The 24,114-nt window shown below is 43.5% G+C and overlaps 1 protein-coding gene across 2 annotated transcripts in view; it reads left to right on the top strand.

The window, feature by feature from the left end:
* Nucleotides 1-21,690, top strand: part of supt3h (SPT3 homolog, SAGA and STAGA complex component) — a 364,405-nt gene extending 342,715 nt beyond the window's left edge. For both annotated transcript variants that reach the window (XM_055635557.1, XM_055635558.1), the window contains exon 12: nucleotides 20,839-21,690. In XM_055635557.1, coding sequence (XP_055491532.1) covers nucleotides 20,839-20,880 — 42 coding nt within the window. In that variant the 3' untranslated portion in view covers nucleotides 20,881-21,690. The remainder of the gene's footprint in view (nucleotides 1-20,838) is intronic.
* The last annotated feature ends 2,424 nt before the right edge of the window (nucleotides 21,691-24,114 follow it).

The following is a 24,114-nucleotide window of genomic DNA, read 5'->3' as shown; positions in this document are numbered from 1 at the left end:
AGAGACATCAGTCAAACCTTGGGCTTACCAAAATCAACTGTTTGGAACATCATTAAGAAGAAAGAGAGCACTGGTGAGCTTACTAATTGCAACGGGACTGGCAGGCCAAGGAAGACCTCCACAGCTGATGACAGAAGAATTCTCTCTATAATAAAGAAAAATCCCCAAAAGCCTGTCCGACAGATCAGAAACACTCTTCAGGAGTCAGGTGTGGATTTATAAATGACTACTGTCTGCAGAAGACTTCATGAACAGAAATACTGAGGCTACACTGCAAGATGCAAACCACTAGTTAGCCGCAAAAATAGAATGGCCAGGTTACAGTTTGCCAAGAAATACTTAAAAGAGAAACCACTGGAAAAAGGTCTTGTGGACAGATGAGACGAAGATTAACTTATATCAGAGTGATGGCAAGAGCAAAGTATGGAGGAGAGAAGGAACTGCCCAAGATCCAAAGCATACCACCTCATCTGTGAAACACAGTGGTGGGGGTGTTATGGCCTGGGTATGTATGGCTGCTGAAGGTACTGACTCACTTATCTTCATTGATGACACAACTACTTATGGTAGTAGCATAGTGAATTCTGAAGAGTATAGACACATCCTATCTGCTCAAGTTCAAACAAATGCCTCAAAACTCATTGGCCGGCAGTTCATTCTTCAGCAAAACAATGATCCCAAACATACTGCTAAAGGAACAAAGGAGTTTTTCAAAGCTAAAAAAAAGTCAATTCTGAAGTGGCCAAGTTAATTACCCAATCTGAACCCAATTGAGCATGACCTTTACATGGTGAAGTGTTGTTTTGCGGCTGTCCAAATAACTGAAGCCTTACACCATGATAAAGGGTTGTTGTGCTGGTAGAGGCGGAAGAGTGCCACTAGACACAGGCGGAAGTGCACTAGTACGGTCTGGATAATACGGAGGAGGAACTGGCTCGTTCACAAGCAGGATATGTTGTCTGTTATGCCTGTAGGTGCCGCCATCGGCACTGACAATAGACGAGCGTGGCTCAGAAGCAATTCCAGAAATCACACCAATTCGGGGTGATTCACTTTGTCAGTCTGTACATGGACCACCTGCCCCTTGGTCAATGGTGGCAGTGGCCTTCTTGTTTCGTCAAACCATTGTTTTTGAATGTCACGCTTCTGTTGCAACCTGGATTGAACCTCCTCAGGTGGAATCACCTGTGGGATCAATGCCTGATCCGCTCTGTGGCATGGGTCTGCCTTGACAATAAACGTTGAGCGGGTGAACCCCAGATGGGGTCACGGGAGATGTTGCATAAGTTGAGCAGATCCAGGAATACATCTGATTTGTGACCGTTCCATAAGCTGTTTGGCACTTTTGACAGCTCGTTCAGCCAGCCCATTGGACTGTGGATGTTTTGGGCTGCTGGTAATGTGGCGGAAATTCCAACATCCAGCAAACTGCAGTATTGGCTGGTGAATTCACTGCCGTTGTCAGTTAGCAGTCTGCCCGGAGATCCCTGGACTGAAAAATGGCGAGATAACTTTGAAATCATTCCGCTGGAAGTGGGGCTACTAAGAAAATCAATGTCAAACCATCCTGAATACGAATCAACGAATACCAGGAACTGCTTGCCATGCCAATCAAATATGTCAGCTGCCATTGTAGTCTATGGGAGTGCAGGTACCGGATATGAAAGAAGTGGTTGCTTTTGTTGGTGAGGTGCCAAGCTGTTGCACACTGCACAGGATGCCACATTCTCGGTGATGTAGTCGGCCATGCCAGGCCAGTAAAACATGCTTTTTGCCCGTAGGACAGTCGCATCAGCACCTGGGTGCCCTGCATAGACAGTTAAAATACTGGTTGTGCAGCGATGCAAGAACCACAGCCTTGTGTCCTTTTAAAACAATGCCATCGTGCAGCACTAGCTCATCATGGACGGCAAAGAAAGGCCGGACTGGCAGCGGAACCTTGTAGTGTTTGTCTGGCCAGCCGCGCTTAATGACGGAGGTAAGTGACCGTAGGGTACTGTCAGCAGCTGTGTGGGCAACCAAATCCTCCATACAGGATGAGGGGATAAAAAACACAGCCATTACAATAAATTCATCATCCGGCGAGGGCGGATTCACGCAGGACTTCCGGGGTGCGCGAGAGACAGTGTCAGCCAGGTGCATATCCTTACTGTGTTTGTGGATCAGAACAATGTCATATTTTTGAAGTTACAGCAACATCTGCTGATGGCGCGCCGGAGAGGCATGGATCGGTTTGTTGAAAATGCTGATCAGAGGTTGGTGGTAAGTTTCAATCGTGACCGTGTGACCAAAGATGAAATCGTTGAATTTCTTGCAGGCAAAAACAACTGCTAACAGCTCTTTCTCAATTTGGGCATATTGTTGTTCTATGTCACTCATGGCGCACGAGGCATAGGCAACAGGCTTATTGCCGTTGCCATCATTTTGAACACATGCTGCGCTTAGTCTGTGTTGTGAGGCATCACAAGTCACTGTAACCGGTAGTTTAGGATCAAAGTAAGCCAGAGTAGGAGCACTAGACATCTGCTGCTTAAGAGTGTCGAACGCTTTCGTTGCTCGTGCCAAGTCCAAGCAGAGTCTTTGTGTGTAAGCTGGCGCAATGGGGCTGATATTTCACTGAAACCCGGAATGAATTTTCTCAAATAGTTAACCATGCCAAGGAATCTCTGCAAACTTAGCACGTCTGTGGGTGCTGGGAGCTCGTTGATAGCACTGGTTTTTGCAGGATCAGTTTATAGGCTGTCTTTGGTAAATATATGGCCTATGTATTTCACCTCATTCACTCTGAATTTGCATTTTTGAGGGTTCAGCTTGAGATGGATGACCTTGGCACAAACCAAGACCTTTGTCAGGTTGGCATTGTGTTCTTTGACCATTCTTCCAGCAATGAGGATATCATCCACTATGATGGAGCATGGGTAGCCTGCAAACAATTGCTCCATACCTTGTTGAAATACTTCACTAGCAGAACTTATTCCAAAAGGCATGCGAAGAAATTTATAATGCCCAAATGGAGTGCTGAAAGTGGTCAACTTGGAGGAGTTATGTTCCAGCGAAATCTGCCAGAATGAACACTTGGCATCTAGCAGCGTGAATACAGTTGCCTCAGCCATCTGCGCAGCAATCTCATCCACAGTGCGAATGGGATGGCGGGTCGTTTAATTGCTGTGTTTAAGTCCTTGGGGTTGATACAAATCTGTATCTCGTCTTTGTTCTTCTTGGTAGCCACGACCATGGTGGAGACCCAGTCCGAGGGGTCAGTTTCGGGAGTAATCACATCTAGAGACACCATTCTGTTAAGTTCACTTTGAACACGGTCCCGCATAGCGTGGGGAATCTTATGAGCCGGATGAGCAACTGGAATTGCCTCGGGGTCAATGGTAATCGTGTACCTGACAGACAACCTGCCCAGCTTATCGTCAAACAAAACCTTGTATTGTGTTAGGATTTAATGGTTATAGTCACAGTCTGTAGTCAGAGGACAGACAGAAGGGTTGAAAGTAATCTGACCCATGTCTAGACATGCAGTGGCACCGACCAGAGACATTACATTTTCACGGACCACATTGAAATCTAGGTTGTGGACACGTGTTAAGACAGCAGCGTAACTCAACTTGACCAATATGGTGCACTGACTTCCAGCGAATGAAACAAGGGATGCTGCCATTGGCGAAACAGTCCGTTTTTCCTTGGCTTTTGGAACACAGCCAGGCGAATTACATTGCAGCGAGCACCCGAATCCACTTTCAGATAAAGAGTTTTGCCATTAATGAGCAAAGCGACCTTGGGATCCAGTTGTTTATGCACTAAATCGGACATAGCATGTACATCGACATCAACACCTTCGCCAGCGGCCTGTAAATCCATGGAAGCCGGTTGTGAGAAATCTGAGATGGTGTTTTCACGGCCAAGCGAATTAACAGATTGTCTCGTTCTAACTCTATTGTTACGTGAACGACAGCACTTAAAAAAATGGTTTCTTTTGTTGCAGATTCTACATAATTTTCCATATGCAGGGCAACGGTCACGAACAGTGGCATGTGAACCCCCACAGTTAAAGCAATTGTCAATTAGTCTTAACTTGGTATCAGGCACGCGAGAAAAATGAGGAGAGATTTGATAAGACATACCGGCAACATTAACTTCACGAGCAGTAGCATGCTCCAGAACTTTGATGTGAGCATCAGTCATTTCAGCAATGCGACAGCGGTTTGCAGCAGTCTCTCGGATAAGGTCAGCATCCCGCAGTAGCTCGTCGCGTAATTTATCATTGCGGATGCCTTGGATCAAACGATCACGGATAAGGCTGTCACATATATCTCTGAAATCGCGCCGACTTGCTGCAGTGCACTAACGTATAACTCCACAGGTTCTCCCTGTCTCTGGCACCATGGAAAAAAAACAATGCCGCTCAATACTTAAATTAGTCCGTAACTCACATAATTGTCGGAATTTGTGCAGTAGGCAGTCAGGGTCTCGAATGGATTCAGCAGGAGCAATCTGGACACCAACCTCGTCAAGTCTAGCCGATTCATAGTGAAATCTTCTGGCACGACGAGCAGCTTCTGTGCCTGCCAAATTAAGAGGGATTGAGGCTCGAACTCCAGGGTCAGCAGTAGGGTGAGCCGCACCAATGTAGATTGAGAAATCTTCTTCAAATACATGCCATCGTTCTGCGAGATCCTCATCAAATACCAAGACATCTGGTTTTCTGAGCGCAGAAGTCATTGCAAAACAGTTGAAAAACAAAAAACTAAAATAGAAGCAATAGAATTATGGAAGGAGTGAGTTCGTACACACTGACACATTGTTGTGTTGCGGCTGTCCAAATAACTGAAGCCTTACACCATGATAAAGATTCAAAGACTTTATTAATGACATAGCAGAGGTAACTTCACGCTAGCATGTTTTTCTAATAATGCGGGAACCAGGCAGGGAGAGTTATAGTAAAGCTAGTGGGAGTAACCACAAAAGCATGACTCATAACATGAGTGACACTGATCTACATGAAGAGAATACTGAAGGGGACCAGCCCCCCAAAACAAGCATAAACTAAAGATGGCTGCAAAGATGGCAGAGCATCACCAGAGAAGACACCCAGCAATTGGTGATGTCCATGAATCACAGACTTCAAGCAGTCATTGCATGCCAAGGCTATGCAACAAAATACTAAACATGACTACTTTAATTTACATGACATTGCTGTGTCCCAAATATTATGTTGCCCTGAAATGGGAGGGACTATGTATAAACGCTGCTGTAATTCTACATGGTGAAACCAAGTGTATAAAAATGGCCTTTATTAAAATCGGACAATGTGCACTTTAACCACGTGATTTTTTCTATTACAAATCTCATTCCAAATTGTGGAGTACAGAGGCAAATAAATAAATGATGGGTCTTTGTCCCAAACATTATGGAGGGCAATGTAGACTGTAAGCCTCCAGTCTAACATCAGCATTCAAATCACGTTAGCCTTTGATGGCAGATGTGCAGTTTAGGACTCTAAATTTTGTTTGAACCTTGTATGTTTGAATGACAATAAATGGCATTCTAAACAATTAGGATATTGTCTCTTTGATGTTGTATGAGCAGAGTAATTATTGATGAATTAAGTTTACTGTAAATCTTGATTAAAAACCTTTTTTTTAATCTCGTGTGGCGTTAAGCCATGTTGAACAGAAAGGTTTCAATGTAGGTGATTGGTGTGTGCTGATTACGTCAGATGCATTGGAAAAAAAATCCCATTTGTGTTGCAGTTGGTGAGAAATTGAAGAAACTAATCAGTGTTTCTGCTCCAGTTAACTGTTCTGGAATATGCTGGAGTATGTGGTTATGTGGTCTGGATGCAAGACCAGTGTGGTATGTGATGCTTTCTGCAGTTAACGACCCAACCATCACATTCCCCCCATGAATATGAAAAACGACTTAATGGTTGTGGCAACAGATTACTGTCATGGTGATAAAGTCACAATAAAAGCATAAATTTATGCTGCCAAGAGGTAAATGTAAGCACTTGGAGGAAGGAGAGTGAGGATTGGTGTAGAGATGAGGAATAACAAAGACCATGATCTAAACCTAGTTTAAGATGCTTGAAGTTTAATATGATCAATTATATTATTTTCTTTTTCTAAATTTTTAAGTCCTACTTATCTGAATAGTTAATCGTGGTGCATAGTTACTGACAAAGGCTGATTGCAAGATTGAAAGCAGAAGGACAGTATTCATTTGAACAACAAATTCACGGGAAATAGTCACCATTATGAATGGTTAAAATAAGGGATGCGTCTCTGATTAAGATTTCCGTAATTGGCCTGATTTACATGTGGTTCTACTATGTCTTTGTGAATGACACCTTACTTTGACATGAGGAATGGCTGGTATTGTTTAAATTTATCAACACATTTTCCCTCACAGTGCAAGTTGGAGTGTTAAATTTTGTAGCATTACCTTTACCATTCATTAGCCTTGGCTACAAACAAAGCAGTGCAAATTCTGGAATGTTTGCTTGGAAGTATAAAAATAGAAGACAGATTCAAAACTGTAAACGTTAATTTTAAAAAACAAATTCAAAAAGTAATTGTGGAATAAAATTTCAATTAGCGCAAATTAAATCTTTGGTCATTTATGGTAGCTTAAAACAATTGAATGCTCAATTGGGTCAGTTTGAATGTTAGTTATACTGGAAAGCAGTATGATGAGATCTAAAGAGAACAGGGGAATGAGTGCATGCTGACAGACCATAGTTCATCAAGGAAAGGACGTTTGTGGTGGTAATAGTAAAGTCATAGCGATGGAGAAAGACATAGTGGCAGCAAAGCTACCTTTTATGTATGTGGAAAACAGCACTTTATTTCAGGCCTCAGGGCAGAAGTGAGTTAGAAGCACACCTGCAATATACTATTGGGCTAAAGTATGGTACCGATTGTGCACATGGAGATTTGCCAATGAAACAAATGAGGTGCAGCTTCATTATTCACAGCTTTCATTGGAAATCAAGCTGTGCAATTTTCCAATAATTTTTAACTTCAACTATGGAAGTAGAACATCCAAACAGTTAATATTGATATAATTAAATGAAAAAATTAGGTAAATAGAAACTTATGGCTCGAAATGCTCGGCTTAGATTGTAAGTTTAGAGATTGTTCTTGTGTACCAGCATCCGCAGCTAATAAAGTATTCAGTGCTATTGGAAAGCTGATTTGACTTTGAACTTGATCTGTACGCTGTCAGAAATTGGTCTAATAGAATAACTGAGTGAGCTCAGGGTGGTCCAGACTTTCATTTTTGCCTATTTTTGCAAGGCATCCTCACTTGCCTAACTCTTATTTATCTGTGCTTCACACGTGATTAGTCTATTCCACATAACATATAGATTCCCTCTGTTTAATGCAGTGTTGACGTTTAATATTTTTGGTGACTGACTTATTCCATTTATATTTCTAATGTTGTCACTGAAAAACTTCAAAATAAGGATTCCCCCCCCACAAACTGTACACTTATCTATGTGTGTATGCCCTTTTGACATTAAACTTGTTGGTACAGGTACACAACCTTTTATCCGAAAGCCTTGGGACCAGACACTTCTCGGATTTCGGAATTTTTCGGATTTCGGAATGGAAGATTTTTAGCGTAGATTAGGTAGGTAGCGCGGGCAGCTTGAAAAGTCTGGAGCGGCTGCCTCCTCCCCAGAGACCGGGGAATCATTGTAAATCATTGCTTAAATGTTTGTCAGTTAGTTTGGAGGGATTTTATGTGGGGGGGGGGGTGAAGGGGGAAACTTTAATTCTTAGTCCCCTACCTGGTCGGAGAGGCGGGGAGCGGGCAATGCCTTACCAGGTCGCCGTGCAGTAAGCTCCGGAGCGCTGTGGCCGCCGACTCCCAACATCGTGGAGCTGGGGCTGCGGGTGTCCGGCCGCAGGCGGCGTCATTTGGAGCTCCGACCCCGGCGAACTCTACCCCTGGCTGCGCGGCGCTCCAAATCCAGCGCGGTCCGCGGCCAGACGCCCGCAGCCCCAGCTCCACGATGTTGGGAGTCTGCGGCCACAGCGCTCCGGAGCTTACTGCTGCTCCCCGCCTCTCCGACCAGGTAGGGGACTAAGAATTAAAGTTTCTCCCTTCACCCCACCCCCTTCACATAAAAGTCCTCCAAACTAACTGACTAACATTTAAGCAATGATTTACAGATGTTTAAGTGTCTCCCCGACCTCTGGGGAGGAGGCAGTCGCTACAGTAGTACAGACCTGGGTTGACCGTGGGTCGTTTCGGGTCTAGTTTGGCGCCAAACGCGAGCTTTGGTGTGCAGACGACATCCTGGAAAAAATGTCCGGTTTTCGGAGCTTTTCGTTTTCCGGAACGCCGGATAAAAGGTTGTGCACCTGTATTTCCGTAACGTTCCACACTTCATAGGGAGGTTTCTGCTGAAAGCCGCTGATTGGTGGAAGCAGACTAGAGGAAGCAGCTGATTGGGTGCAACCTCAAATGAGAGGGAACTTCTTTACTCAGAGAGTGGTAGCGGTGTGGAATGAGCTTCCAGTGGAAGTGGTGGAGGCAGGTTCGTTGGTATCATTTAAAAATAAATTGGATAGGCATATGGATGAGAAGGGAATGGAGGGTTATGGTATGAGTGCAGGCAGGTGGGACTAAGGGAAAAAAAAAGTTGTTCGGCACGGACTTGTAGGGCCGAGATGGCCTGTTTCCATGCTGTAATTGTTATATGGTTATTTATGAATCTTTGGAATCACTGTACAATGTTATTGCTCTAACATTTCTCTGATTGTTCAAAGGTTCAAACGTTTCTTTATTAGTCACATACACCTAGATGTAGTGAAATTCTTGTTGCCAATGCAGCACATAAAAAAGAATACAAACATGACAATAATAAAGAACTTTAACATAAAAAACATCCCCCCACAATGGTTTCCATTATGAGGGAAGGCACTAAGTCCAGTCCCATCCCGATGTCCACCCATAGATTGTTGTTCGTAGTTTAGACTTCAAGGAAATTGCAGAAATCCTTGAATCTTTACCTCAGTCTGCCTGGTAATTTGTTCTTGGGACAAAGCTTGAAACAGATTGCAAATGGCTCGACCTGACCAACATAGCTGACTTAGTGTAACTAGAGTTTCAATGCTGGGGTCGTTGACTTCAGAGAGAACAGTGATTGTGATTCATTGGACCTTCCAATGAATTGGGAAGATTTTTCCTAGAAAACATTGGTGGTATTTTTGTCTGCCCTATATATTTGGTAACGGTAGTCTAGGTCTGAGAACTGTGTAGGAGATTAGGGATTATTGTTTTATGACAAGTCTAAAGCCTTGATCTTCAGATGCCCTTTTATTCAAAGGCTTTGCTTGTGCATCAAAGGTTGAGTTCATCATTGATGTGATAAAAAGAAACTGCCGATGATGTGTCCCTCTTGAAATCACACCGTCCATAGCCAACAATTGGCCTATCAGAGAACCTCTCTGCCGGAGGTCATCTGTTGCCAGCCCCGATTTGGCCTGGTCTTTTCCTGCTTCCAGTGTCTGTGTCCCCCCCCCCCCCTTTACAATCAATAGGTCTGTGTCCCAACCTGAAAAGTCACCTATCCATTTTCTCCAAAGATGGTGTCTGACCTGCTGAGTGATGATAGATACAGAATGCTGGAGCAACTCAGCGACACAGGCAGCATCTCTGGAGAGAAGGAATGGGTGATGTTTTGGGTCGAGAGCCTTCATCATTGATGTCTGTTTTCAGTGAGAGATAAGGGTTTTTTTTGGCAAGATTTCAAATGACACTTTGTTGTCACAGGGCAAATTGGAAAAGGACCTTTGTTGTGCAGATGTTGAGTCTAAGGCCCATCCTCTGATATGTTTAGTTAGTCACCAAAGTTGAAAGCTGTGACACTGGCACAGACATTAAATGGTTTTGATGTGATCTGCAAAGGAACAATAACTGCTTTTTTTAATTTCTCATGTTATTATTTGCATGGCTTTAAAAATGTGGGTGTCCACTAATTGGGTGTTTGAACTGCCATGTGTAGATAATGTATCACCAAGGCTCTTCAATCAGAATGATCAGGAAGAGTTTAAATAAGAAAAGTAATAACAAATATAAATGATCTTTGCATCATTGAACATGAAGCAAAATAAGAATCGATACTACATAATTGAGATTAAGGGAAGGAGTCGAAATGGAAAAAAAAGTGCTAGTTTTTTGTTATAAAACTGCCACATTAATTTCCAAGGGAATTTGACTCTGCTATGCTAACGTTTTTAGTACCATGAAAGTTGTTCAGCAGTAAATGTCCCTTATTATGCCATTACAAACTTCCCCACACACTATTATTCAGCATTCCTTGGTGAATGACCAGTGGGTAATTATTCAAAGTGATTGCCACAGTGATTTTGATTTGGAATTTATTTCAAAGATTGCAATGATGCTTTCTGTGTAAGAACATGACAGCTCACATTGCGTCTTCTGCAATTTTCCAACGACAACATATGCGCAGATACCTAGGATTGTTTCAGATTGGTAATATAATGGCAAGTGTTAATAACAGTACAGGTAAATTGTTCCTTATTAACCTAATTGCATTAATAGAGAAAGAAGGGCGAGAAGTACCAAAGTAAAATGCTTTTGTAAAACAACTTGCCCGATTTTAAATTTGCAATTGCCCAACGAGTAATGCAAATAGTGCAGGATATTTGGTGCTAAGGTAAAAGTTCAGCCATGATCTTCTTTAACGGCTGAGCAGACCCGAGAGGCTGAATGGCCTACTCCTGTTTCAATTTATATGTTCTTAGATCTAATGGCTTTATTCTATCCATTATTTCAGCTTTTCCCAATAATAAATGAAAATTACTGATGTGAAACAGAAATGGACCATCAGCAAATAGAGCTAGGGTGCCAGTTAGATGTCCCAAGTAGGAAAATTCATTACTCGCCAAATACTTCCATGTACTTGGCTATCTATGCAGTTTCCCATCTCAAATGCCTCCCAATCATCGAGCACTGGAAAGACTGCCAGTGTGTGGGTGTTTCAGTGCAGTTGCTCAGTAACGTCAGCTGAACTGTTCCCCACAGAGGAGATATAGGTCTTGATGGGAAATTGAAAATACATTTACAGATATCTTTGATCAAAGAGAGCGTTTAACCATTTGGTGGTACTGTCAACGCAGAATATGTGGTTAATTTTACTCATTTAAAAATATTATGACATAAGTTTTGAAAGGAGTGAACTAAAACTAAAGTTTCTATAATAACCTTTATGCTATATCTATTATTTTAATAATGCAGGTAAACTGATTGCATTAGAGAAACCCAAAGTATGCCTTGTATATAGCATAGGGTTTAGTATGATTATTCGGTGCTTGTGTTGCTCTTACTGTATGCATTTGGCTTATCCTAACTCTGCTTTAGTCCGATATCCTGACATGTTCAGTTCTCTTCTTGTAATCATAGACCTTCCTGGTGGTTCTTGATACCACTGATGGCAGATGTCTTATTCTTTATTAACATAACATATGAATTAAACAGGGGAGTGTAAAATTGCTGGCCATTGCATCACAAATTTGCTTTGTTGCATTTGAAATTGTAGCTCTGTAAATTAGGTACAGATTACTTAAATATTATTTGGCCATGTGTTTTGCTGATTTTCTTAGCTCTGGTAACTGGTTAATGAATGAAGTAATCAGTAAGCCTATCGAAAATCTGTAATTTATTATCAGATTAAAAACTTTTTTTTACAATAGCAGCCCAAATCAAACACACATTATTCCTTGCGCAAATCATGATACCATTGCAGTAGATTATTTTCATACATACATTTCCAATTTGTTTTAATTTTTTTTTTTGCTTTCAGCTTTCATGTATTTTTTTCACATACCAGTTCTCTAATTAGTGGTGATCCTTATAATTTATGCATTTGTCTTACTAACTTGATTGAGTTTTTTGAGGAGTAGACAAAGAAGATCGTTGAAGGTAGGGCAGTGGATGTTGCACACATGAATTTCAGTAAGGCTTTTGATAAGGTCCCTCATGGTAGATTGATCCATAAGATTAAGACGTACGGGATCCACACTGACTTAGTCAAAAGATTTAGAACTGTGTTATTCACAGAAGACAGAGGGTTGAAGTGGAAGGATGATATTCCAGTTGGAAGTCTGTGACCAGTGGAATTCCGGAGGGATCTGTTGTGGGACCTCTGCTGCTTGTGATATCAATAAATGACTTGGACGTAAATGTAAATGGGTTGATGAGTAAGTTTGCTGGTAACATCAAAATTGGAAGAGTTGCAGATAGTGAAGAGGGCTGTCAAAAGATAAAGTGGGATATAGATCAACTGTAGAAATGGGCAGAAAAATGGCAGATGGAAGCGTGAGGTGTTGCACTTTAAAGGTTGAATATAAGGGGGAAGTATACAGTTAATGGCAAGACCCTTAACAGCATTGTTTCCATGTATTAATACATATTACTGTGGTAGTTTTATTTCTAAATGCAGTCATTTGTTTGTGTGAAACACTGCAATTGGCATAGCATAGAGAGATTTCTAATAGAATTTAATATTTTGATTCTGTAATTTGTAAATTTACACCATGAATATGAAATAACGATAAAATAACTTTGTTGGCGACAACAGAATAGCTTAATTGTGTAGTTCATCCGTTCATGCCTTAGAAGCAGAATTAGGTCACTTAGCCAATCGAGTCTGCTTCGACAGAGATGGCTGATCTACTTTTCTCTCCCAAACCCATTCTCCAGCTCCCCCTAACCTTTGACTGTTACTAATCAAGTGATTTGTAACTCATTTGTTGACATTGCCTTGTGTGTTTTAACTTGTGTTTTGTGGTAGTAGACACCAGTGGCAGGTCCAATATTTAATGTCTGGCTATTGTTGATCTTCAAAGCCATTATTAATTTCAAATTATGATATAATGTGACTGCAGATGAGTGTATATTTCTCTTAAAATGTGCTTATCTCCTGCAGATTGACTTTCTGATTAGTATTTTTCAGATTATTTAAAATAACCTGAATATTTACATAGCGTGAGAGACACCAATAGCACAGCAGCTGTAAAGGACTCCATGCAGTCCATCTGGTGCAGTGAGAAGCTCTCAACTTGAATGGCATAGTTGGTCGAGGCAGAGGTTACCTATGTCTCTAGAGAACAGAGCACGCAGCAGTCCCTTATTTTTCTAAGGTCGATGAATCTCGCTTTGTTCATTCAATTTGTTCTCAATAGCTTGTACATTTCCCAACAATATGCTGGGAGAGGGGGGACTTGAAACCACGCCTCGTCTCCCCTGCAGTTCAGCTTGTTTCCCATGTTTTCTGAGATTATGGTGTTGGCCGCTCTATCAGGTGCGATCCGTCAGTCATTCTAGTAGTTGGGCCTTTGGCCTGCTCAGGCCTCAACATCAGCATATGGCGCCAAGTGCGGAGGTTTGATCCGGTTTCGCATCTCCCCAAAACCGGGGTCCACACTAAGTGCTCGCTGGTGGCCTGATCGGGTCGGCGTCTCTCCAGTGTGGGGTCCGCTCGGGTCAGTGTCTCCACGAGGTCGAGGCTTCTGAGGATGTTCTTTGGGCGCAGACTTCACAAGTCAGAGTAGGCCTCGCTGGTCAGCTACGGCAAGATCTTCAGTCCAGAGGGTCGTAGAATTGTCAGGTCTCTAGGAATATCAAAGAAAATATTTGAATATTTAAAAATGATGCTAAACCTACTGGTAGAAATATGGGCCAGTCCACTAACTCTAAAAGCAGTCATGTAGAATGTCATTCGTGACCAGCACTGAACAACTTTCCGTACCGGATCTTCCCACTTCAGTTTTTGTTTGTCGGCAGGGAGTAGAACCACAGCTGGATGATCATATTTCTAGAAATGTGGCCGGTGACTGGTAGGCGCTTTTTATGGATGTGTAGCAGTGGTCGATGATCAGATTTACCAAAGTGCTGTATTTTTATTGAGCACTATGCATTTTTAATGGTTGTGTTAAAATTGCATAGTGCTCAATAAAAATACAGCACTTTGGTAAATCTGATCATCTCCCTGTTTAGAACCAGAAACTAAAGCGAGTGGGTCCAGTACAGAAAGTCATGCAGGTTGGTCTGAGGATGACATCCTTCATGCCATTCTTGATTAGTACAGGTGTCAGAGGTTATGGGGAGAAGGTAGGAGAATGGGGTTAGGAAGGAGAGATAGATCAGCCATGAATGAAGGGCGGAGTAAACTTTATGGGCCGATGGCCTAATTATATTCCTTATGACTGCATTGAGTCAGTCGACTGGTCCATATTTCAGGATTCCACAGCTAACCTAAATGAATATGCCACTGCTGTCACAGACTTCATCAGCAAGTGTGTAGAGGATTATATGTCAAAGACGACGATACATGTGGTACCCAACCAGAAACTATGAACGAATCACGATGACCTCACACAGGTGAAGTTTAAGCCTGCAGCATTCAAATCAAATGATCCCAAGTGGTACAAGAAATCAATCCACGGTCCATTAAGGATGCCAAGAGGGAATTCGGACCATGCTAGAGATCGGAGGCAATGACATGGATACCCACTAGATTGCAGCACAATTTGCACCTACAACATGCTACAAACCAAAGGCAGAAAGTATGGCTGGAACTAATAGGCAAGAGGTGCAGGAGTAGGCCATTCGGCCCTTCGAGCCATTCAATGTGATCATGGCTGATCACCCACAATCAGTACCCCGTTCCTGCCTTTGCCCCATATCCCTTGACTTCACTATCTTTAAGAGCTCTATCTAACTCTCTCTTGAAAGCATCCAGAGAACTGGCCTCCACCACTCTCTGAGGCAGAGAATTCCTCGAATTGCTCTTCCACAAATTCAATTCATTTTATGTCCACTTTGAACAGAAGGTCGGTGGAAAAACATAGCATGCCGCACTAGTCCCAACGGTTACTGTGGCAGACATAAGATTGGCCTTCCTGAGAGTGAATCTGTGGAAAGCAACTGGCCTGGAGTCCTTGGCTGTGTCCTCAGGATCAGTGTGGATCAGCTGGCAGAGGTATTCATAGATATCTTTAAGCTCTCACTACTCCATTCTGAGGACCCACCTGCTCCAAGAAGACCATCACCATTTCAGAGCCAAAGAAAAGTAATGTAGCATGCCTTACTAACTACCGTCCTGTGGCTCTGACATGCATTACCATGAAGTGCTTTGAGAGACTGGTGATGACGCGTATTAACTCCAGCCTTCCAACCAGCCTTGATCCAGTGCAGTTTACTTACAGCTGGAAAAGGTCCACAGCAGACATCACCGCCCCGCTCCCAAAACTAATTTCTGGGACACCTAGACAATGACCCCTATTTATTGACTATAACTCTGCATTCAACACTATAATCGCAGGACAAAGAATCAGCACCACCTCTGCCACTGTATCCAGTGGCGGAAATCCCGGGTGGGGGCCAGGGGGGACACGTGGGGGTGGGACTGCTGATCGAGGGCGTCGATTGGACGAGAGAGACGTCGGTCAGCAGGCAATGGGGACGGGACATGATGATTCAGTGCAATGATTGGAGGGGGGAGGTGTCGGTCAGAGGCGGAAGTAGGGGGATGGGACTCAGGATAGTGTGCAGTGATTGGAGGAGAGAGATGTGCCCAGGTCACGGTCACAACGGCAGCCCTGGACACGGACCAGTGACTCATCCTCAGCCAAGATCGATCCCAGCCAGCTCTCCGGTGCTGCAATTGCTGCCGAACTTCCACTGGACCATCCTCATCCCCCCCCCCAACGCTCGGGGGTGGCCAGAGACGTTGGGAGTCAGACAGGCACGGTACCCCCAGGCCCACAGCCAGCGCAGAGAAGTAGCACTAAACCCAGCTGAACTCTGCCTCTCCCGCCGGGTTAACCTACAGCCCTGCCTGGACTTAAGGGAAATATGGCCCAGGCTTACAGCCAGTGCGGAGAAGCAGCGCTAGCTCCACCGCTCCCGGACTGTTATTCCGTCAGTCCAGGCAGGGCTGTAGGTTAACCCGGCGAGACAGGCAGAGTTGAGCTGCATTCAGCGCTGGATTGAGCTGTAATTACCACTCACAGGGCTCACGGCAGAAGCTTTCGAAGCCTCGCGCACGTGTGTGTGTGTGTATGTGAATGTGCACATGCGCGCGCTGCCGCCAAGAAATTGTGTCCCCCGGTCCCCTCCATATATTGATAACAATTTCCGTCACTGACTGGATCCACGACTTTCTGAACAACAGACCACATTGATGCGACAGCAAAGAACATACACCAACACCTCCACTTCTCTAAAGAAATTTGGCACGTCTTCAATAGCTCTTACAAACTTCTACAGATGCACCACAGAAAGCATACTGTTGGGTTGCATCACAGCTTGGTTTGGGAACAGTTCTGCCTAAGACAGTAAGACATTTCGGAAAATTGTAGATGTAGCCCAGTCCACAACACAGACCAGACTTCCCACCATTGATTTTGTCTACACATTACACAGCCCTAGAAAAGCAGACAACATAATCAAACACTTGTCCCACTCCAGACATTACTCCTACTACCTGATTCCGTCCGGCAGACAGTACAGAAGCCTAAGTTTAGAAACAGCTTATTTCCCTCATAACAGGTTTCTGAACAGACTTTCCATAAACTGGTGTACTGTCCAATTCAACTCTACCCCAATTGCGGGCATTGGACCTTGTCATTGGAACTGATGTGCTACATTGCTGAGAACTATATTCTGCACTCGGTATCTTTCCCTTTTGCTTTACCTATTATGCTTGAGATTGACTTGATTATAATATAGTATTATCTGACGTGTGCGGACGAAACGTCGAAGGACGAGAAGACGAAGCCAAGAAGTAGAAGCCAGGATACCGAATGGACACGACGCCTCAAGGATACGAACCCGAACAGACACGATGCAGGAAGGATACAAAACCGAATGGACACCATGCCGAAAGAATATGAAACTGAACGGACACCACACCGCAAAGACAAGACGCAGAACGGACATGACATTCGAAAAGCCGCCGAGCGGACATGACGTCTCCGGGGACGGGATTTGTCCTAGACCTTGTCAGCGATTGGTCCAGACCCCCGCGTCCATCACATCACTGGCCGGAGGGGGAGGGAGCTTGAGCTTGCGTTTGTAAAATGGTGACAGTGCCTCCAAGCTACGGCGGGGGTCTGGATCAGTCGTTAACCTTTGTCGATGACTGACAAGGCATCGTACCAATCCCGTCCCTGGAGACGTACAAGGTACAACAATTTAACTATTTCAAAATGTAACAAGGCACATCAATTCTTGCAGCAAATATAGATTTTTTTAAAGTGTTTTGGCCATGTGCGTTTGGCGTCAGATTATTTTTCGCCTTAAAATCTGACGGGGAACGAACATGACGTCGAAAAGCCTCTGTGGCAATCACAGCAGCTTGGATGCACTGCCACCATTTTGCAAACGCAAGCTCAAGCTCCCCCCACCCTCCCGTCACATCACTGCCTCTGGCAATCACCGCAGCTTGGAGTCACTGCCACCATTCTACAAACACAAGCTCAGGCTTTTCGACGGAATGTACTTTCGGTATCTTGGGTTCTACTTCTTGGCTTCGGCTTCTTGTCCTTTATCTGATATGATTCGATAGCATATAAAACAAAGCTTTCCAAATATTTCTAATTTTAGTTAAATAATCACTAATTCTATACAATTAAACTTAGAATGATAGTAGATCTAATAGGACTTGATGTTTCAATCCCTGTAATAAGTCGGCACTCTTGCTATTTGCAGTGGGATTAGAGAGGTGAAAGGTAGGGTAGGTACGTCATCGGGGTCATCAGGTGGGCACCCTCCTTCTTTGATGTTTCATTGATAAGCCCACAACATCTCCAGAGGGCTCAACGGTGATACTTGGCATCCCAGTTACACCCCCCTCAATTCCATACCCCCCTGTCTTCATCTTGCAGCCCAATTGTTGTCTCTCCTTTTGATTCAAATCCAATTGCCGCTTTTTTCTGCAGAATTTGATAATGATTTGATTGCTTGTTGGAGGGAGCGACCCCTCACCCCCATTTTCTTTAATAGCCTGGTCATAGATGTAGCAACAAATCCCCTGCATCCCACTTCGACAGGGAAAATCTTGGTCTTCCAGCCATTCTGGGAAGCTTCAGTTGCCAGTTCAGAGTACTTGGTCTTTTTCCTCTCATAAGCTTCTTCAACACCATCTTCCCATGGAACTATCAATTCCATAACGTATGCCAACTTGGCTGTTGTGGACCACAGGGCCATGTCTGGCCGGAGTGTTGTAGCCACAATGTCTGGGGGAAAGACAGACTGCAGAATGCTTGCATCCATTGATGTTATCTGGTGCTCTGGAGGTTGACTCCAGAGGCAGTGATGTGATGGACGTAGCGGGGGTCTGGATCTGTCGTTAACCTTTATCGATGACTGATTCCTCGATAACCTTTATCGAGGTTATCGGACCAATCCCGTCCCCGGAGACGTACAAGGTACAACAATGTAACTATTTCAAAATGCAACAATTCTTGCTGCAAAGATAGATTTTTTTAAAGTGTTTCGGCTTCATGTGCGTTCGGCGTCAGATTGTTCTATGGCTTGAAATCTGACGGGGAACGAACATGACGTCGAAAAGCCTCTGTGGCAATCACAGCAGCTTGGAGTCACTACCACCATTTTGCAATAGCAAGGTCAAGCTCCCCCCACCCTCCCGTCTCCCCCCGGCCAGTGATGCACATCACTGCCTCTGTGGTAATCACAGCAGCTTGAAGTCACTGCCACCATTATACAAACACAAGCTCAGGCTTTTCGGCGTGATGTACTTTCGGTATCTTGGCTTCTAATTCTTGGCTTCGGCTTCTCGTCCTTCAATGTCCCGTCCGGGTACCATTATCTGATATGATTGGATAGCATATAAAACAAAGCTTTACAAATATTTCTAATTTTGGTTAAATAATCACTAATTCTATACAATTAAACTTAGAATGATAGTTTATAAGCAGAAAAGCCATCTACATGTTTGGGCTGCTATCCCACCAGTTAACTGAGGATGTTCAAATTGACTTCCTTTGAACCAGAATGACAGGTTTTCTTTTTGCATGGCAGACTAAATTAAATAGTATTCTCTTCATTGCATTTGTTGCATTCAACTGGTTGCCCATGTACTCTGGACAAAGCTATTAATTGTCAGCTCCTATGCTCCAAACCTGAATCCTATCTCAAGTCTTTTTTTCATCACTTCGTTAGTTTGTTTGTTTGGTTGTCAGTCACATCTCCTCCAAAACCCGACGGGTTACGGAGAGATGTTTACATATTCTGGTAGAGATTTACCTCATGAATTCAAAAATCTCTTCATCTGAAAATTTGGTTAATTATTTCCCAAGGTTTTTTACTAAAATTGTTTTAAAATATAACTGAATCTGAAGCGAGCTGATGACATCACAATGCCTTTGCTGCTTGCGACCAGCTACGCAGACTTTTCAATGCGCAGCAAGTTACGTGAATTGAGCACGTGATCAAGTCGTCCAGCGTGGTCCGCTGGGCTTCTTGAAGTTCAACAACATGGCGGCGGCGGTCGTTATTGCAGAACAAAACGAGCAAGTTCTTAAGATCCCAAGGTCACCGGAGGTCACCGGCTTGCTTTTGAAGAACTCGCCCGGCCTTGCCACTCACAAGACCTTTAAAAAAACCCACGCTGTCTTCTTGCTCGCGTTGCCGGGTGCGAGTAATTATTGCGTTCAAGAACCAGCCCTAACCTCTAACGACGTGCCCCCCAACCCTCAAACTCTCCCCTCCCTCCCTCTTCCCCCCCCCCTCTCTGTCCCTCCCTCTCTGCCCCCCTCCCTCTCTGTGCCTCTGTGTGTCTCTGAATCGTGGCTGAGCATCCCCCACCCCTCTGCCTCTCTGTCCCCCAATCGAAAAATCTCTGCCTCTGTCCCCCTCTCTCACTCTCTGCGTCCCTCTCTATGCCCATTAAATGGGGCATGTATATAACCCTCTCTGTCTCCCGCTCTCCCCACGCAATACCCTCCTCCGCACCTTTCTCTCCAGCCACTCCTTCTCTCCCCCTCTACTCTCGCTACAATTGGGTAACTCTAATTATATGCCCCCCCAGAATGCCCCCCCCCCCCCCTGTGTGTGTGTGTGGGGGGGAGGGTTTAGTGTGGGTGTGACGCCACAGCACCCTCACACCCCCACCCCCCCCCACCCCCACCCCCCACTTGCAACCGTAACCGTGGGACAGGGGCTTAAGTTACTTACCAAAGTGGAATGTGAAGTGCTGTTCCTTCAGCATGGGTATGGAAGGTGGAGTTAAAATGGTTAGCAACCGCAGATCCGGAAGCCCTTGAGAAACCAAGTGCAAATGTTCGGCAAATGGCAGTCGTGTCTATGCTTGGTCTCGCTGATGTGTAGGAGCCCACCTCAGGAACACTAAATACAGTAGATGAGGTTAGAGGAGGTGCCTATCAAATAACCCCCTTACCTGTGTTCACCCATTACCAGCCATGAGCTGTGCTGCCCACTCAGCATTCTTTCCCACCCCTCCTACAATCACTGAAGAAGGATTCCAACCTAAAACGTCACCTATCCATGTTCTCCAGAGATGCTGCGTGACCCAATATGCTATTCCAGCACTTTGTGTCTATCTTTGGTATCAAACCAGCATCTGCCGTTCCAAACGTAGATTAACCCCACTTCCACCTATCCCGTCTTTCCCTCTCCCCACTACACTTTAATATATACAGTATAACCAAACTATTCATTTTGAGGCAGTTCCTTAAATGTCAAAGTATTTTTGGTCTTTTTGAACCTATTGTCATTTCCTTGAATACAACCTGTTTTCTCTCTCAACAGAGTGCATACCGCATAACAGGAATGACATTTTTAACCTGCTGAAAAAAGGAAGGAAAAAGAAGCTTCTTGTTACTGAAACATCTGCAAGAAAACAAGGTTCTGTCGTTACACCGCGTACGTGTGTGTCGTGTGAGCAGTTGTGACAATTAACTGACCTGCACCCCGCCATTAATCCTGTTTACTTGATGGAATGTTTTGGTTAATAGAAGCCAGATGGTTGGCGTGCATGTAAGTGGAGAGGAACACAGATCAGCAGCAGTCTTCGACATCCATTTGTGTCATATTGAATAAACGGAATGAAATCTTTTTTGCCCAAGTACATGTAAAGAGTAATTTTCTGCATTTGTGCTCATGGCACATAGAAATCCTCACCCATGACAAAAGTTGTAAACCCAAAAGATTGCTTCTGTTCTAACATAGTCAAGGTGTGTGTTATTGGGTAACAAAACTGTAAAATTGCCCACAATTTGCCAACAGAAGAAAAAAAATGAAATTTATTTCAATGGAGTGACTGACTGAAAAGGTTATAATTTTGATTGGCAATACAATATTTCTACAATAATGCAAAGTTAATGTAATTCTGCCAGTTAAGTGACCTATTGATTTCATGGAAGTATAATTGTCAAATGTTTGCATTTTTAAACAACATCTAACACACTTAATTTAGCTTACTTGCATGTATAGACAATGAAAATTTGAAAGGTTTAGGTTGCTAACTCAAGGGTGTTGAAAATAGGAATTCAATGTCTCATTGTCACCAAATGTTTGTGAATTCATGACTATTCTACAACCACTATTAAAAGCCTGTATGGGGAAGTCAAACATTTTGAATAAACATTAGTAATTCCAACTGATTTACTTGCATCTGATGTTTTATGAACAATCCTGTGAGCAGGAAGAGTATTGTAATGTTTTTGAACATCTGCATCTGGACCTCCTTTAAACATAAAGTCATAGTCATACAGTGTGGAAACAAACTTTTTAGGCCCAACTTCCCCACACCGACCAATATGCCCCTTCCATACTAGTCCCACCTCCTAACAACTATCCTATCCATATACCTGTCCAATTTTTTTTAAACATTGTGATAGTACCTGCCTCAACTACCTCCTCTGGCTGCTCAATCTATATACCTACCAACTTTGTGTGTAAAAAAATGTTGTCCCCCAGATTCTTATTAAATCTTTCCTCCATGTCCTCTGGTTCTTCATTCCCCTACACTGCATACAATACCCCATCCACCCCACTGCATTTACCCCATCTATTCCTCTCATGATCTTATACACTTCTATAAGATCACACCTCATCCTCCTCTGCTCTAAGGGATGGAGTCCTAGCCTGCTCAATTCCCCCCTGTAAGCTCAGGCCCTCAAGTCCTGGCAACATCCTAGTAACCCTTTCCAGCTTAACAAAATCTTTTCACCAATGTCTTCTTCACCTGTAACGTGACCTCCTAACTTCTATACTCAATACTCTGACTGATGAAGGCTAATGTGCCAAAAGTTTTCTTGACCAGCCTATCTACCCGTGACACCAATTTCAAGGAACTATGTACCTGCATTCCTACAGCCCTCTGTTCTACAACACTCTCCAGAGCCCTGTCGTTCTCTGTGTAAGCCTTGTCCTGGTTACACTTCCCATAATATAAACACCTCGTACTTCTCTGCATTAAATTCCATCAGACATTCTTCAGCCCACCTGCCCTCACTACAATACCACCCACTTTGGTGCCATGTTGGTACTGAAAGTTTCACAAATAAAGCTCTTCTCAACTCAATGACAACAGATTTTGCAGCAGCATTGGTATACTCTATGTCTCATTATAGGAGTGTAACAGCAAGTCACAAGAAATTACTTATTAAGGAAACCATCAAAATATGGAACTTTGTGCAAATCAGTGACTTACCATATTATTTGATGTGACAAGTTTGATGACACAAAGATAGTGGTAGAAACACGAGGCTCCAAAATGTGATAATAAACACTGAACAAAAACTGACTCTCAAAAGATTCTGCCTAAACGTCTAACCCTGTTACTAACATGGTATTTATTTTGTTATTAACATGTTAATAATAACAGTCAATCATTCCTTTTCTTAGTTGTTGTAGCAGTAATAGAAGTTTCACATCCAAACTTTGGGAAGACAGTTAAATATTCCTCCTCTGGCACACATTTGACTTGGGGCAGATGTACTAGTAAAGCTCATAATAATCAGAATTCCTCCATCTCTAAAGCTTCATATCGTTATACCGCACACCTGATTTTCATACTAAGTCCTATTGATGGTTGTTTTATTGATAAATTAATGGCATGGATTTAAGAGATTAAGTTGCAGTTTCAAAATTTTCACAGGAGAAACTTTGAAAGAGAATGGACGAAAACAGAGATAGAGTTTGAGGAAATCAACAGATTGTTAGATATCACTAAATGTTTTGGATATTAAGAAAATCAAGGGATACGGTGTTAGTGTGAGATGGTGACGTAAAAGGCCAATTGTGATTTTCCTTCACAGAGCAGACAAGTGGCCTACTCGTGTTTGAGTTTCTTGTGATCTTAAGAAGATATAATGGCAAAGGTGTGCCAAATGAAAATCCAGTCACATATTTTGAAAAATGAGACAATATAACAAAGGGTGCAATTCTTATGGGAAGCTGAAGCAAAGATGTGAGTGTATATCTGTATAAATCCTTGAAGCTTGCTGTTCAGCTTAAACACAGTGGAAATCATCAGGGATCCTAGGTTTTAATTATTTTAAAAAACATTACAAGTTAGCCATAGATATTGTGTCCAATATAGACACATTGGATTGTCACCTTGTCGTGGTGGAGAAGCTTGTGTGGACCTGAGATCCTGAGAGCTATGTTCCTGGTAGGGCCACTCATGGCGGCAAGGTCAAGGGGGAGGTCTCTGACAAAGAGCAATCCAACCAAGACCTCAACGGTGGAACAGGCAAAGGACGATGGCTGACCTTAGTGGAGCGTCGCAACGGCTGGGAAGGCGGATGAAGGCTGCAGCAGAAAAGGGTCTCCGGTCGTCTTGGACTCTATGCCACTGGATCCTGACCCAGATCTGTCATGAACTGTGCGGTGGCTGACCCACGTTAAGCAAAGTCACGCACAGGCGTCCTCCATATAGGGAATAACACCCTGGTCAGCCATGATCGAAGGGAGCCTAAGAATAGACACAAAATGATGGAGTACGTCTGCGGATCAGGCAGCATCTCAGGATAAAAAGACGAGGTGAATATTTTGGGTTCAGAGAATTGAAAACAGAGG

The sequence above is a fragment of the Leucoraja erinacea genome, chromosome 5, assembly GCF_028641065.1.
Source record: "Leucoraja erinacea ecotype New England chromosome 5, Leri_hhj_1, whole genome shotgun sequence".
Taxonomy (NCBI): Eukaryota; Metazoa; Chordata; class Chondrichthyes; order Rajiformes; family Rajidae; genus Leucoraja; species Leucoraja erinaceus.
This window is presented reverse-complemented; position numbering and strand designations above follow the sequence as displayed.